The 17,649-nt window shown below is 40.4% G+C and overlaps 1 protein-coding gene across 1 annotated transcript in view; it reads right to left on the reverse strand.

The window, feature by feature from the left end:
- The window catches only part of ABCA13 (ATP binding cassette subfamily A member 13), a 424,215-nt gene that overhangs the window by 349,716 nt on the left and 56,850 nt on the right, over positions 1-17,649 (reverse strand). The window contains 9 exon segments of the mRNA XM_017500828.2: positions 2,244-2,383; positions 3,155-3,360; positions 5,573-5,740; positions 5,992-6,092; positions 6,892-7,019; positions 11,582-11,824; positions 12,908-13,018; positions 13,020-13,155; positions 17,191-17,321. Of these exon segments, the coding sequence (XP_017356317.1) occupies positions 2,244-2,383; positions 3,155-3,360; positions 5,573-5,740; positions 5,992-6,092; positions 6,892-7,019; positions 11,582-11,824; positions 12,908-13,018; positions 13,020-13,155; positions 17,191-17,321 (1,364 nt within the window).

A 17,649-nucleotide genomic window follows, 5' to 3' on the forward strand; every position in this document is an offset into this window, starting at 1 on the left:
AGATGCCAGATGTAGGTGATGGGGAGGAAGGCAGCAAATCACACTGCCACGTGTGTACCTATGCAACAATCTTGCATGTTCTTCACATGTGCCCCAAAATCTAAAATGCAATAAAAATAAATGAATGGGAAAAAAAAAAGAAAGAAATTGTGGTATATACACATGCCATGGAATACTACTCAGCCATAAAAAGGAACAAAATAATGGCATTTGCAGTAGATGGAATGAGAGACCATTATTCTAAGTGAAGTAACTCAGCAATGGAAAACCCCAAATATTGTATGTTTCACTCATAAGTGGGAGCTAAGCTACGACGTTGCAAAGGCATAAGGGTGATACGGTGGACTTTGGAGTTTGGGGGAAGGGTGGCAGGGGGGTGAGGGATAAAACACTACAAATTGGGTATAGTGTATACTGCTCGGGTGCTGAGTGCACAAAAATCTCAGAAATCACCACTAAAGAAATTCATGTAACCAAACACCACTTGTTCCCCCAAAATCTATGAAAATAAAAAACAAATACAAGCATAAAACAAAACAAAAACAGAACTCAATAGCAAAAAAAAAGAGAATTAAAAGGATTATACAACATGAACAAGTGGCATTTATTCTTATAATGCAAAGATGGTTCAATACACAAAAATAAGTCAATGCAATATACCATACTAACAGAATGAAGGAAAGAAAACACATAATCATCTCAATTGAGGCACATAAAAAAATCTGACAAAATTTAACACCCTTTCATAACACTAAACAAACTAGGAATAGAACACTACCTCAACATAATAAAACCATAATGAAAAGCTCCCAGCAAACAGCATACTCAGAAACAAGGCAAGGGTGCCACTTTTGCCACTGGTATTCAACAGAGTACTGGAAGTTCAAGCCACAGCAATTAGGAGAAAAAGAAAAGAAAGGAAATAAAGGAGGGAAGAAGAGGGGAGGAAGGAAGGGAGGGAGGGAGGAAGCTGAAAAGGAAAGAGATGAGCTGTTAACATCATAACAAATAAATATATTTGGTCTAGGCCACTGTTTCTTGGCACATTGCTCCTAAGACCCTTGGAATATAGGAAGTGGTGTCTTTTGTATGCTAATGAATGACTGGTGACTAGGAGCTGCTGGATAGCTTCAGAATGGGGGCTGATCGTCAGGGGAACCAACCCTGTAATTAGAAGGTTGGAACTTCCAGGGTCTCCCTCCTCTCATTTCCTTACCTTCCCTCTAACCTCTAGGTAAAGGAGAGAGGGAAGGAGGTTGAGTCGATCACTAATGGCCAATGATTTAATATATCATGTCTACATAAAAAAGCTTCCATAAAAACCCAAAAGGACAGTGTTCAGAGTATTTGTAGGTTGATGAGCACATGGAGGTGCTGGGAGGGTGGCAGGCCTGGAGAGGGCATAGAAGCTCCATGCCCCCCCCATACCTTGTCCTATGTATTTCTTTCATCTGCTGTCCCTAAATTATATCTGCTTAATAAACCAGAAACCTAGTAAGCAAACTGTTTTTCTGCGTTCTGTGATTTGTACTAGCAAATTATTGAACACAACGAGGGGCTCATGCAAATCCTGATTTATAGCCAGTTGGTCAGAAGTCAGAAGGGAGACCTGGCCTTGGGGTTGGCATCTGAAGTAGGGGCAGTCTTGTGGGACTGAAGCCTTAACCTGTAGGATCTGATGCTGATTCCACGTAGATAGTGCCAGAATTGAATGGAATTGCTGGATTAGTGCCAGTTAGTGCCAACGGAGAAGTGGAGAATTGCTTATTGTGGAAGAATCCACACATATGGTCACAGCAGTGTTGGAAGTGTTGAGTATAGAGAAAAACAGTTTGTGTTTTCTTCTACAGGAGCATGGGGTGTTGTCCCCAGTGTGAGCAACAGTCTTAATGCTGAGTAAAGTGAGAAGGCTCACAGCAGAAAATATGGACTGTTATGAGTAGGATCATGACGAGTCTACATATAGAAGTATTTATCATCCAAACTAGTACAGTTTTGAGAGTAAAAGGATTCACTATTAGAAATATTGCAGGGAGAACATGGCCCAGTGAAACAAGGACTTCTGGTAAGTCTTGTCATAATTGATGAGAAAAAATTGTATGAAGTAATCACAATGCCAAATTGTATTTGGAGATCCACCATATTAAGCCCCGCCTTGTTAAATAGGATAGACTCTCAGGAAATCATGTCACCTCACTAAAGGGGAGAAGATTCCCCTTCCTGTAGTTAGGCTACTGACTTACCTGATAGTCTGTTCTGGAAACTCTCTTGCATATTTACATATTGAGCCACTTCGCAAGTCTTCCTGATAAACTTTATAAGGGCTTTCCAGTAATATGCTTGTTCCAGGGAAAATTGTGCTTTTTCAAGTGTATGAAATATCCTGCAGTCAAAAAGAATCCAGAGAAAATTAAATTTAAAAATGATCTTGCAGATGACAGATCATTATAAATTTATCTAAAAACAAATATATGCAAATGTATGGCAGTCCACTTATGTAAGAAAATAGAATCTTTCCAATAGCTCTATTAATTTTTTAAGTTTGTTTACAAACTGCTCTACCTTAATATGAAAAATGAGGAAAAGCAATTTATGATAATACATAAAATATAAGACAAAATAAATCAAGAACGAAAAAAGATGGGAAATTAAAGGACATAACAGGAAGTAAACTTTAGGTTAAGAAAATATGTATTCCCTATTTGACACAGTTGACAAAGAACTTCCTAGAAGTCAAGGAAAATGGAAATTGATCACATATATAGTTCACAGAGTTATAAAATAAAAACAAGGCAAATTTTCTGTAGAGTTACAGCTCCCAAGAGAAGCTCCTTCCCATTGATAGTTAATGAGTGATTTCTGAGTAATGAAGTAAACAAGAACTTCAATCACATGCACACCTTAGACTTCACAGGGATCCTCGATTTCTTATGAAAGATTAAGTCAGTGGTTAAATTAAGGGAACTGTTTCATATTTTACAATTTTTAGATGCTTTCCAACAATACCAATAGGTTAATATTTTTAAAATATATTGAACCTCTTTCTATTAGAAATATAATCTACCATAGTGATCTATCATTTGTGTAGAAAGGGCAGTTGAAATCATTTTGATGTCCAATTTGTTTATAAGTTTTTCACCAAACATGTACTTACACTATGGAGACAAGCTGGTGCTTACAGTCACTAGAAGAGACACCATTCTCAGGAGAGGGATCAGCTCCCAGCAGCAGGAAGAGCCGAGTACAGGCAAGGCTTGCTTCTGACAGCTGTATCTGAAGTTCCTGCCAGTCCAAATATTCTTCAGGTATTAAAACTGGCATGCTTGTGTGCCAAGTAACAACCTCTTGCAAAATACGATCCTTAACAGGAAAAGAAGATAATTGCTCATAACAAATGAAACAATTCAAAGGTGGGTATTTGAGATGCAGCCTTTACCTTGTACTGCTTAACAAAGGGTCCACTCAAACTACACATCAAAAATCATGCCCTATGGCATGGTAAGTTATAGTTCTAGACTTGAATTTTTATTCATGTTCAAGTTAATATGTCCCAAAATAAAACCTAATCCAATAATAAAGTAGGATAGGACCCAGTGTCATAGCCAACTGTGTTAGCTAGTAGCGACAAGTAGCCTGTGACACAGACCCCCTGAGAGTCTTGTTCTTAGTACCACCTTCTACAATTATTCCAGGCTGAGTTCTGGCTGACATGATCCTATAAAATACAGCAGAAGTGAACTGTGCCAATTCCAGGTCTACCTTCTCTAAGTGGCAGCTCCTGCTCTCCCTCCCTGCCTGTTTTTGCTTGTTTGGGGGATCCCTGGATAGCCATGTCAGAAGTCTGGCTAGCCTGCTGAAACGCCACATGGAGAGGCTACCTGGAGAAGAGACACCTTGAGTCTGAGAGGAGAATGAGAGGCGTTTGTCTCAGTGTCCCAGCTGACCAGACTCCAGCCCCCACACCATCTGACTGCAACTACATGAATGATGGCCAGTAAGAACACCAGAAGAACCACCCCGCTGGGCCCAGTCAACCCAGAGTCAGAAGAGAGAAAACAGAATGTGTTTTGTTTTAGGTTACTGAGCTTTGCGGTGATTTGTTAGTGATATGTATCCTAGCCATCATTAGAAAGGGTATCTCATGTACATGTAACCTATAAATATATAGTTCCATGCTTTATATGAGGATATAAGTTAAGCTTTATAGATAAAATTTGGGATGAGATTTCTGCCAGGAAAGAGCTGATATCCAGTAGCAAGAAAGATATTTGCAAACAGGTAATGTTTTCTGTGCCTGCATGCATTCATATACACTTTTCTTCTTTATTTTTTTCTTTTCTTTTTGCTTTTTTTAGATAGGGTCTCACTCTGTCACCCAAGCTGGAGTGCAATGGTGTGATCATGGCTCACTGCAGCCTTGACCTGCCAGGCTCAAGCAATTCTCCCACCTCAGCCTCCTGAGTAGCTGATACTACAGGCACATACCACCACATCTGGCTAATTTTTGTTTTTGTTTTTGTAGAGATGGAATTTAGCCATGTTTCCCAGGTTGGTCTTAAACTCTGGGGCTCAAATGATCTGCCCACCTAGACCTCCCAAAGTGCTGGGACTATAGGCATGAGCCACCATGCCCAGCCCTTCACATACACTTTGCTGTCTGCCTAGCATCCCCTCCTGACTTCTCTTTGCTTACACCTTATCTAAGGCTCACTGACTTATTTGGGAAGACTCCTAGATGCTGAGTTCCAAGGGTCTCATCACTATTTGCCCTTCTCTACCAAAACAGTGTCTTCTTCATGTTTGTACTCCCTTTCGCATACCATCATGCCCAGAGTAGATGCGAAGAAACAACTGATTAAATTATATACACTATGCAATTATGATCTCAATTTTCATTTTGCTGTGACATCATTTATATTTCACTAATTTCATTATTTCACTGGTTTTATTTCCATGGTATATAAGGAAGGATATTAAAAAATAAAATAGGTAATACTGAGAGAGTAAAATGAACTCTAAAAATATAAATACTGTATTTTTAATTCTCAGTAAGAAGAATATGGGCTGGAACTTGACAAAATAATCTTTCCAAACAAATTGCTCAACATTCTGCAGTGCCACTTGAACACTCAATAGAGGTAGCTCATTGTCCTCGGTAGTTTTACGTGAGAAGGACATGACTTTTAAAGCCTGTGACCACTCAAAGCCACAGTATTTCTGGGCTTATCACCAGGGAGCTTCCTCTACTTTTGTTAGCATGTACAGCCAAGAATGAAGCAGATCAAGGAGCCAGCAAGCCAGAAAAGCAGAAATGGCATGGTTTGAAAGTTTGAGGAATTTCAACTAGGTTTTGGCCAGGTGGGTGGCACACAACCTTTCAAACAGTCAGACAGAGGGGTCAGCACTGAAAGGCAGCTGGAGTTCAGACAGCCAGCTTCCTTTAAGTTTATCGGCTCATGGCAACATTTTCCTCATCGAAACTCTGGTTTAAATTTTAGCATCTTTGGTGAACTTAATCTCACAAATGAGTTCACTGGTGCTCTTAGAGGAGCTAAGACAGTGGAATACTTACAGCATCCTCCACTGAACCAAGTAGCTTGTTTAAAATACTGGTCTTGGAGGAGTTACAATAGCACAACAGTCCCTGGAAACCAACACACATGCTGGAGTTTCCAGAGGGCAAGAAGACCTCCTTCTCAGACAAACGACCATTTGAGCAGAGCGCATTCTTCGTCAACATCTAAAAGATTAATAAGAATGGGAAGGAGTAACATTTATAGAGCCTTAGATACCCTCTTCCTGGGCTCAAGAGCTGCAAATATAATAAGCAATGACAAACATTTTAAACACAACATAAAGTTTTGGAAAACCTGCATATTGTTCTCTTTATTTTGCTAGCAAAATTCACAACAGGAGCAAAATTGAATATTGCATGAGCTTCTTGAATGTTTTATTAAAATTATTTATTTACAATTCTTTGCTGTGCTTTACCTGCTTTAACTCCCAAAAGAACACATCTTTTTCCAGTTTCAATTGGTCAAGTCCAAACCGTTTAAAATCATTAGCTGATGTCTCCAGGCAAATGAGGACTTCTGCATAATAGACAAATTCATTTATTATTCACCTAAGGTAGGCTACTTCTACACATGGCCACGAATCAAGAAACTGAATTCTGAACACATAGATTTTTTTAAAACCTGACCTATTATTATATATTTTATTCTCTTCCTCAGAAAGGAAAACAGAAGTCATTGCAAATCATGATATCCTTTCTGAAGACTCATGAGAATGTGTTTTTAGTTACAGAAGAGTTTTGCTTCTAAAGTAACATCCCCCCTCATTTTTTTCCTCTCCTTCCTGAGAAAATGCAAAGGCAGCAGCCCACGGGAGCAAAAGTGCAAACCTGACTTCCTCAGAAGAGGGCAAAGGAAATAATGCTCAGCATAGGCAAGGAAGTTTAAAGAAGGGCATTCTATAAACCCACGGGAAACATGCTATCCCTACCAGACACCAAGGAGCAGCAGTAACAGGAGGTGGTAGAAGGAACAGAATACAAAAGATTAGCTTATTCACAATGCATTCTGGTTCCTTTCCAGCCTGACAACCACGGATGCTGCTATGAATGTGAAAGTCAACCCAGCCCTAGGACACTGCTTGGCATAGGCCACATCAAGGATGCACTCTTCACTGTGCCCTCATTGTTTATTTAGCTTGGTATGCCGTATTTTAAATTCCCTAGATGGCAACAGAGCGAAGCATAAACATGCATTCAACACCAGCCAACTTATCTTCAACTTTACAATGTTGTCAGGCAGTTTCAAGTCCATTTTCCAATAAATTTCACGTTTACACTTAGTGAGTCAGGGACAAATAACACCAGAACTAGCTTACCTTGGACAAAATGTAAATTCTGAGCTATTGCATTTCTAAGAGCTCCATCAAACTGAAGAAATCTCTTCAGTGCCGGCCACTGGGGCAGGTTTTGCAGCATGCTTTGCAATTTCCAGAGATGCTGTAATCTGAGGGCAAAAATAAATAAATGAAATAAAATGAAAAGTAGTTCAAAGTGCCAACTAGAGAAATAAAAATTCCATTCAAAGGAAAATATTCCACTGCTTTGAGAAGTGTGTTCACAGACCTTAAGTCTCACTTCATCACACAACCAGATTCTTGACAAATTGCATTGTTTGAATCAGCTGATTTGGAGATGCTTTTGGTACTGAATATGGATTAAACATTCTCTTTACCCCAAAATGGAAAAGCATATTCCTAGTAGTGTCTAAAAGAAGTGAGGGTTAGGATAAAGTTTCACATGGGATCTGAAATCACTTGCCTTGAAGTTAATGAGATACAGAAAAATATTTTGAGAAAAGTTTCAAATACAGAGATGGTGGGTGGTGGTGTACAGGACCATCACAATGGTACTAACTTGGGCAAATTAGCAATGCCTGTAGGATTCTCCAAGGTCAAAGGAAGAACGAAGAGCCAGGCAGCTCAATATAAATAGTCCTCAGAGTGCCAGACTAACAGGATCCAGACAGGGAAGAAGCAACTGAGAGAGAAGCTGGAAAGAAAATGAGTTTAATAATGCCAAAGAACCTAAAATGGGAATAAATATGGGAGAAGGAGGAGCAAGACACAGCCACACCATGGGCAGAACTGCCCAGAGCAGACGAGTCCAAGCTTTCTGGGTCTTTGAGGAACTGCATGGAATCCTTGTCCATAATTAAGAAGGCAAGCCACAAAAAAAGAAAGGCAGAAAGGGTTGAGCTACTTGAAGCCTAAGCAGAATATTCCACTGGCTGGAGGCGTGCCACATCTTTGAGCCCCTGGTGTCCATTTGGACTGCTGTCCCATAGTGGTCAGTCTCTTCACGGACCTTGATAGTTTGGGGTTGAACACGGGTTTGCTGTTCTCTAGCTGGAGGGCTGATGGACCTGACCACTGTAGAGGGTATAGAGAGAGTGAGCAAGGCCCCAGTGATAATTCTCCTACGAGACACCAGCAGGAAGAGGTACCCATCCCCATGTCATCACCCTACAAGGTAGAGCAACTGCTCGATCACATCCTCATGCTTGGCCTTTCTGGCTGCTGACCAGATTCCTGACACCTTGTGCTAGTGTGAATCTGGAAGCATGGCTTTTGGAACTGGCCATCTGCAGAATGAAGTGGTCTTAGGTTAGTCGTTGCCCTGACTTCTTGGGTTACACTGAGAAGGAAGCAGAGTGGCTCTTGGAAAGAACCAGAAAGTGAGAAGATTATTTTATTTTCCCCAAGGAAAAGAGAAATTCTGCGTGACTTGGAATCTGGATCTTGCTGTCAAGTGTCTAAGTTCTGACAAGTAAGGGTACCACACGGCCAGACCCTAGGGGCTATTCCCCCCACGTCTGTGAACAGACACTTCACAGTAACGTGTGACATTGAAAGGTGAGTCCTTGCTGGAGAGCCTGGAGGCACCTCTGTGAGTCCTGCCTTGCCAAAATCCATGCTATCTGCTAGAGCCTGGGTGAAGAGCTCCCACACCTCAGCCACCCTGACTGCAAGGATGTGGGCAGGAACCAGACAGAACCTGGAGAAGAAAAGGCAGTCTATAATGACACAAATGGGTCTGGTGTGATTTCCATTTCTTTTAAGTGAACATTGTGGCTTAGGAAGAAAAAAAGATGTGAACAATTGGCTATGGAGACAGGGTAGGAAAAAAGGGATGGGATTTCCTGGACCAAAACTAATGATAAAAGATACACAGTTTTCTGCTAAGAGTGCATGTGATTCTCAGAAAGATTTAAAGAAGGCTGAAGGCAGCCAGATGTGATGGCTCATGCCTGTAATTCCAGCATTTGGGAGGCTGAGGCAGGTGAATCATTTAAGGTCAGGAGTTCAAGACCAGCCTGGCCAACATGGTGAAACCTCTTCTCTACTAAAAATACAAAAATTAGCCAGGCGGTAGTGGTGTGCACCTGTAATCCCAGCTACTCAGGAGGCTGAGGCAGGAGAATCGCTTGAGCCTGAGAGGCTGAGGTTGCAGTGAGCCGAGATCGTGCCACTGCCCACTGCGCTCCAGTCTGGGCAACAGAGTGAGACCCTGTCTCAAAAAAAAAAAGAGCTGAAGACAAGTGACTGCTTTATTTGAAATACTGAATTGAAGAAACAAGGATTAAATTTCACAAAGGACTTAATAGACATATCAACATGTAGAACAATAAAATACTAAGGTAGAGAAGGAGGCACTCAGCAAATGCTTAGGAGGCAAAACAGAGGAGAGAATTTGTGCCATAAGAATGGTAGATAAGAAACCACACAACACAGAGGAGAACGCAATTAAAATATCTCATACACACACACACACACACACACACACACACACACACACACACACACACACCAGCACCTACTGGGATGGGACTCATGACTCCATACAAAACTAAGAGAAAAAATTTACTTTTAAAATAATAGAATTAACAAAAGGGATTAGTCTTGAAGATAGGTATGAAGTGGCATCTCACACCATGTAGGAAAATCAGTAAATTTGTAAACAGAAGGATGGCGGGATAGAGGGGCGGGTTTAGAGAGATTAGCAGATTTTGGTGGCAGGGACTGATGTTTTAGGGCATCCACTCAGAGCATGGGGCCGCTCAGCACGGGGGTCTCTGCTGATCCCGGTAGCAGTCTGCCACCTCTTGGCTGTTACAGCTTTGGCCCTTCTGTTGACTTCCCTATGGGATGGACTCCTGGCTTGGTAATGGCATTGCTAGATGATTGCTAAGGCCCTCGCTCGTTTTCAGTTCCTTGGTTTGTTGGAAACTTGGCACACAACTGCCCAATGGCCCTGTCTTCATTTGTTAAGAAGGAATCATCTGTAACAGCCAAGAGGTGGCAGTTTTCTATTACATGCAACAAAAGCAGTATCCAAATACAAATGGAGGCTTCGGGCCAGGCTTGGTGGCTCACACCTGGAATTCCAGCACTTTGGGATGCCAAAGAGGGCAGATCACTTGAGGCTAGGAGTTTAAGACCAGCCTGGCCAACATGGTGAAACTGTGTCTCTACTAAAAATGCAAAAATTAGCTGGGCACGATGGCTTGCCTGTAATCTCAGCTACTCAGGGGGCTGAGGCAAACGAATCACTTGAACCCAGAGGTGAAGGCTGCAATGAGCCGATATCATGCCATTGCACTTCAGCCTGGGAGACAGAGCGAGACTCTGTCTCAAGCACACACACACACACACACACACACACACACACACACACACACAGCAGATGGACAGCAAAGCCAGTGTTTGGGCCTCATCTTCCTGGCACTGAGAATGTGTGGAAATTATATGTGGGGACAGAAGAATGCAGGCTATCCTAGCTTTGTACTTAGAGTGTGAGGTAGCCTTCAGCTTCCCCAATTTCTGTAGGACCAAGAGCCAGGTAGAGCTTCCGGGAGTTCGATCCCCTGGCCTGGCACAGAGCAGGCAGAGTCCTAGGCTAAAGCACCAGGGGAGTTCGAGGCATGTAGGATAATTAAGGTGACTTAATGTGGTGTTACTATTAATGTTCATTAAGTAACAGACCAGCAGGGAGGTTTTCAACATCCCCAGTGCAATGTCTTGGCATTTGTTTATAAGACAGATGTTGTGTCCCTGCCCTTTGCCTAGATGACTGCTTCAAGGCATCCTTGCAGGTGCCCTGCGACCATCGTCCTACAGCTTTTATGGCCCTGATGTGGAACTGTACTGCCACCTCCAGCACTTCTTAAGTAAAAGTTAGGAAACGGGGCCTTCAAAAGCAAGATCCTGTTTGCTAACAGTTCCAGAAAATGTGAAAAAACTGGAAGTGTTTAGAATTGCTATTTGTTAAGTAATCATAGCAACACAACACGGCCCCATCCAATTCTGTCATCTCAACTCTCCTCCATGGTACGCAGAGAACAAGAGTTTGTCTGGCCTGGTTTGAAAGGAACATTTTTGAGATAATATTGAGAAATCATATTGTTCTTTTTCAAGGAGAGCCTTAACTTCAGAAGGATAGTAAGATTCAAGTTGCTACAAATTGCCACACCTACTGAAGAAAAAGATGTAGTCGACTATTTTGGTGAATAAATTGTGGTTATCTTAAAAAGGAAGAAACAAGTTCCACCATTTCCTACTTCTAAAATATTTCTGGACCTTATGTAAACACTTCAACTATACAAAATCTTCAAGTAAATATAAAAACATATTTTTACAAGAGGAAGGTTCTAGGAAAACAGCTACTCATGTAAAGTTGTTCTGTATATGAAAATGCCTCTGAAATGTATTTATTCATTTTTAAACAAATGCTAAAGACATAAAATCTAATATCCAGGAAACCAACAGCTTCTCAAATATTGCTCCCATATTAGGTCAATTTCAGCCTCTGCCTAGGCATCCAGACTGCTGCAAAACCTTCTATCCTGGTGATGGTCCACAACAAAAGCCTTTGATATCCCATTTGCTAACTAGAAATTCATTGCCTAGCTGTAGTTTACAAAATGTGTTTTTAACAGTATTATTATGCTCTCTTTAAAATTCAGTGTCATCTACCTAATCAATAATCAAACAGGGAAATGCGCCTTACGTCTTTGGAAACGTGTGATTATCTTTTGGGCCATCTGCTGCCAAGCTATCATTCACGAGGAGCAGCACAGTGTGCAGAGCTTCCACCACCTTCCGGGGCTTACTCTCTTCTTCAAACTGATTCCTGAGAGCCTCCAGACTGTGGCCCGTGCCTCTGAGTATCTTCTGAAGCAGGCTACCCTGTTGCCACCGATCAAACACATACAAATTTGGAAACAAAAATACTAGTATTAATAATAGCAAACTGGAAAGAATCGTATTTAGTTAAGAAATATTAACAGACCAGTCTAGACGACAGATAGCCAATCTTTTTTTTTTTTTTTTGGAAAATTAGAATGTCTGTTAGCAGTTGCATTATGATTTAATTTCTACTCAGAAATTAAAGATTTCATGTTGCAACAATGGACGCACACAATTTTATAATCTCTGCCTTATTTCTGTTTATTCTCCCAAGAGAAAAAAAAAAGAGAAGGGAATAACATATACCTCAAAACAAATGAAATATAATTTAAAACCTAAACTGACATATTTAGGATAGCATAAATATATTTGCATATTTTTAAATATATACCAAAGTTAATACATAGTTACTAAGTGCCATTTTATGACACGGACATGGGAAGGATGATACTGATGTCAATTAGCAATGTGGTTTATCATCAACATCATACCAAAATAGATCATTCTTGCCCCAGTCTGATAGCATAGGGAGGTGCATGATGTACACATATGTGTGCTAACTACACCTTAAATAACCACGAGTTATTTTACCCAGATAATGCACAAAGCAAGGGTGTCCATTAGACCACTGGATGCTGGTCATTTCAGCACTGTCCCTTGATTATTCTAGTGCTGAATGACTTTAGTACCAAAAAGCAGATGGCAACACCTATATATTTTTAATGATGTTTTGTCCACTATTTGAGATTTGGCCTTTATAAATGACACATACTATGAGGGAACAAAGTTAAAGAGATATGTTCTTTAAGGAAAAACATGAGATGGAGATGGCAAAGCCTGATAAACCAAATGGGAAGTGACTGCCATGAGAGCTCTGCCTCACCCACTTGTACCCCAAAACACTACAGCTGGTGCACCACCTTCCTACCTGGACCCTGCTAGCACTGTCTTGTTTTCAGAATCTCACACCCTCACTTGACCTGGCCTCTCCCACTGGTAGTTCCCAGAGCAATCAAGTGTCATATTACTTCCAAGCTGCCTTTCCGTTCCAGGATAAAACTTCAAGGTAAGAAGAAAGAGACACTTCTAGAAAAGCTGAAGACAGCAGGGGTCTCTTCTGTGCAAGGAGTTCAGGTTTTAACAGAACTCTCCTGTCTGGCTGCCTCTCCTGTGGTTCCCACCCACCCTGCCCCAGCAACAGGCTGTAGATCCAGTCTGCAGGAAAGACCCAACGGTGTAAGAAGCAGTCAAGCATGTGTACCTCCTTTAGTTCAGCTGAATAGTTCAGGATCTGTTCCGTGTGAAGATCATCAAAACCAAATTGGGATTTGAGATCATACTGGACTTTCTGTGGATCCCACACTATATTCTGCATGGACAGGTGGTAAACTGGCTCTGTTGGAAAAACAAAAGATTTACACCATCAGTTGGTTGAATATTTTGGTATGTCTAATGTAATTCAGAAAAAAAAATACCATTTTCACCCCTAAAGGAAGAGCAAATGAAGAAAAAACACCATTTGGGCATCAAATAGAAAAAGCAAACAGAAAAAAATGCTTGCTGCTATAGAGAGAATGATGAAATGTCACACACTCCCTGGCATAAATGGTTGCAACATTTCCAGGGGATAATTTTAAAACATATTTCAAGAGCTTTATAAAATTCAAGTCCCTGAACCCAATAATTTCACTTCTAAAAATCTTTCTCAAGAAGCTTAATCAGATATCTGAGCAAAAGTTATTGTAAAACAATATTTTATTGGTTCTATACTGATTAAATATTGAAAACCAGCTAAGGGCTTAGCATCAAGGGAAAAGATAAATTATAGTATACACATAGCATAAAATACTATGGAATTCTTTAAAACTATATTTCTAATAATTATTCAAAGTCACAAGAAAAAGTTCCCCTAACTCAAGTTGTCAACGTATAAAATTCATGAGCTACTCAAAAAACCCATGACACTATCTAGAAATTACATATTCAAAATATAAATCCAAGACCCCCAAGGTATGACAAAATCTCTGGGGATTATGCCTCAGCATCCACAAACACAAAAACACACAAATTTCAAGGTGTGTTTGAACCTTGAAACTTCATCTAGAAACTAGATTGTTTCAGATCATGATTCAACACCCATTGACTGAGCCCCTGTACTTGTCAGCCACTATTGAACATGCATTATTTCATAGGATCCTTATAATCGCAGTGAGGTCTACAAAAAAAGCACAATCTATGACATTTACAAAGAAAGGCCAAGTCAATGAGGACTTCAGGAAGGTACTGAAGATGGGCAAGATCGCAGGGATACAAGACTTTTTGTTTCCACTTTGATTGTCTCTACATGGCATAAACTAGCATTTATTGTATGTTGAAGAGGTACTAGGACCTAGACTAAGAATAACCCATGGGAGGTCTCACTTAGTCCTCCGACAACACTGTGAGGTTGGTGCTACAATTAGCTCCTTTTCCTTAGAGTCACACTTGTTAGATCAAGCCTCGGATTCAAACCTAAATGATCTGGCTCCTGAAGCTGAACTGTAACTATTAATCTCTACTGGTCTCAGAAGGTACTAGAATTACAGAGTTCCATTAAGGAGAGAAAAGAATAGTGATGTCAGTATAGCATACTTATAAAAGTACACAATCTTCCTCAAAAAGTGAAAGGCACCTTGGATTCAGAAATTTCTTGCTAAAACAACAGAGAATTCAGAATGTGTAGATTAACAATTCCAGTGCATAACATAAATGGACCAGTAACCCAAAGCCACATGAGGTCATTCATCTCTTTCCCTTCAAATCAGCTCATAAGGCAAAAGAACTTTTCTTGGGGACAAGAGACATGAAGACGATTTTTAGCTACCTCTCAAAGTATGTTTTGTAATAGTGTTCCTTAGCTTTGACTCACTGGAGAGTTAATAGAAAATTGTTTAATTACATTCTTAGCGGTAATTACATTTCCAATTGTAAGGTAAATTGCTTGTTGTAATTTGGATGATGTACAAAAACCTGAGCTTTTAAATGAGTTTGTTAAAATTAATGTCACTGGGAAGATTTCAATAAGGTGTTTTATTCATCCCACACCCCACCTCTGTGTTTTGTTCTCAGCGTAAGAAATAATTCTCAGTACAACTAACCTAACCTGAAAATGGAGTTAAACATTAATGAGCTAACTTTTCTCTTACAGAGTGCTCAAAAACAAAACAAAAACAAAACAAAACAAAACAAAACCTTTCTATGTGGATCTCACTGTGCTGGGTCACAAGCAATAAGAAGAAAGAAGCAACAGGCAGAATTTGGGGCGATAGAGGGTTTCATGTTAGTTTGCTCCATGAAGCCGCAGAATTCTGAATGGGATTGTAGAAATTTCTGTGCACAACAATCTCATTATATACTTCAGGGCTGGGCGTGGTAGCTCACACCTGTAATCCCAGCACTTTGGGAGGCTGAAGCAGGCAGATCACCTGAGATCAGGAGTTTGAGACCAGCCTGGCCAATACACGGTGAAACCCAGTCTCTACTAAAAATACAAAAATTAGCTGCGCTGGGTGGTAGATGCCTGTAGTCCCAGCTACTCGGGAGGCTGAGACAGTAACTCGCTTGAATCCAGGAGTTGGAGGTTGCAGTGAGCCGAGATCTCGCCACTGCACTCCAGCCTGGGCAACAGAGTAAGACTCCATCTCAAATAATAATATAGTTCAGAAGACTGAGACCTCAGGAGAAAGTGACCAATGGAAGACCCGCTCCCAGAATCCTGAACCCCAGACCGGCCTGCCTCCAATCCACTCCTCACACTGCCCAGGAGTATCTTTCTATAATGCAGATCTAATTCTACTGCTTCCATGGCCATCCGTGTTTTGGCCTGGGCTCTTTTCTATTCCACCCCCGCTACTGCCTACTGTACCTCAGACAAGCTGAGTGTCAAGCCTTCACAGCGCTCAGCAAGCCCAAGTATCTCACACACTCTTTCCCCTTCCTGGAAATGCTCTCTCATCTCTTTGATAAACACCAACTCACCCTTCAAAATTCCTCCTTGAAGTTTTTCCTGAAACAGATTTCAGATCCTTACTCTGTGGTCTTTTTTTTTTCTTTATTGACATATTTCTCTACTTTACCAAAGATGACTTTTTTGAAAGCAAGAACTATGTTTTGTTTTTGTTTTTGTTTTGTTTTTTTACTTTAAGTTCCGGGATACAAGTACAGAACGTGCAGGTTTGTTACATAAGTATACATGTGTCATGGTGGTTTGCTGCACCTATCAACTCATCATTTAGGTTTTAGGTCCCACTTGCATTAGCTATTTGTCCTAATGCTCTCCCTCCCCTCACCCCTGCACTTGACAACTGGACCTGGTGTGTGTTGTCCCCCTCCCTGTGTCCATGTGTTCTCATTGAAGAACTACGTCTTATTCAGCTTTTTATTCCCACTCTCTGGGGAAGCGTTTGGCTCATAGGAAGTGCTCATTGTTTATTCAATAAGAAAATGAATAAATAAATGAACAAATGGATGCATTGGTGGGTTGGTGAGTAGATGAGTGGGGAGGTAGATGGATGGATAGATGAATGGATGAGTGAATGGATGGATGGATGGATGATGGATAGATAGATGAATGAGTTGGTGGGTTGGTGAGTAGGTGAATGGGTGGATGGATGGATGAATTAGTGGATGAATAGATAGAGGTATAAATGGGTTGATGGGTTGTTTAGTGGGTGAATGGGTAGGCAGATTGATGGATGGATGGATGGATGGATGAATGGATGGATGTGTGGGTAAATGGGTGGACAGATGAATTAATAAAAGCATGGATGAATAGATGAGTGGATGAATTCTAACTGTTGTTCTCTCACTGTATTTCCCTTAAAGAAGTAGTCAAAGATAGAAAAATAGACAAAAGAAAAGAATCAAAAGTAAAATGCTCAGACTCAGTTGACAATTCAGGAAATAATATCCTGAGTCAAGAAAAGAGCTATATAATTCCATTTCCTCCCCTGTGGTAGGGCTGCTTATTTTGCTAGGGGATTCTGTAAGTCCACATCAACCTGCCTCCTCTTACTAACTACCATTTTTAAAATATTTCCTCCCAATAGGAGGTTAGAGAGAGGAAAGAGTAAAATCACAGAACCAGTGATAGGTCTAATATTAGAAGAAATAATGTCAAAGAATTTTTAAATCAATTATTTTAATTTAAAAATGTTATTTATGTTAGCAATGACTGCAGAATTTCAACAGTGGTAGAAAGTCAAATTCAGTTTTGAGTTCCAAATTTTTATTCTATTTTTGTCTTGTATTAACAGAAACGACTGATTCTTTTTTGAATTTGAAACTCTAATTAAATCATTTTGAACATCATTTTAGCTCTCTGTTGATGGTCAATGAATTTAAGCAGTTAAACATTTTTTAAATATAGCAATAGCTACAAGGCACCCATACCAGTGACTGCTACTCCATGTTGCTGCAGAAATGTCAGTGTCGAAATGGTCACATTCAGTACAAGTTCAGAAACCTGGGAAAAAGTTTGGTTGAGTGGCAGCCAATCTAAATCTTCTAGGGATATTAAGTAACTAGAACCAAAACAAAACAAAACAAAAAGCAGTATAAATGGGTAGTTAGCAAAACAAGTAGCATCAATTCAAGGTTTACTTAACATCTGTGGACTGGGCCCCTAGCGCTGTTGCAAGATGTGGCTGGACCATTTATATGTCAGCATTCTTCATGGCTTTAATTTGACTCTAACTCCCTAGACTAGTAACTAAATGTAAGAGGTAAGTTCTTCTCTTGAAACACTTGAGAACTTAGGCCATCTTCCACTCTGCCTTTGACACAGAACTTAAGTTTGCATTGGCTCTGCCACAGTGTTACTTTATACTCAGCCTTGATTCTTCCTGCCGC

This window comes from Cebus imitator, unplaced genomic scaffold (genome assembly GCF_001604975.1).
Source record: "Cebus imitator isolate Cc_AM_T3 unplaced genomic scaffold, Cebus_imitator-1.0 Scaffold272, whole genome shotgun sequence".
Taxonomy (NCBI): domain Eukaryota; kingdom Metazoa; phylum Chordata; class Mammalia; order Primates; family Cebidae; genus Cebus; species Cebus imitator.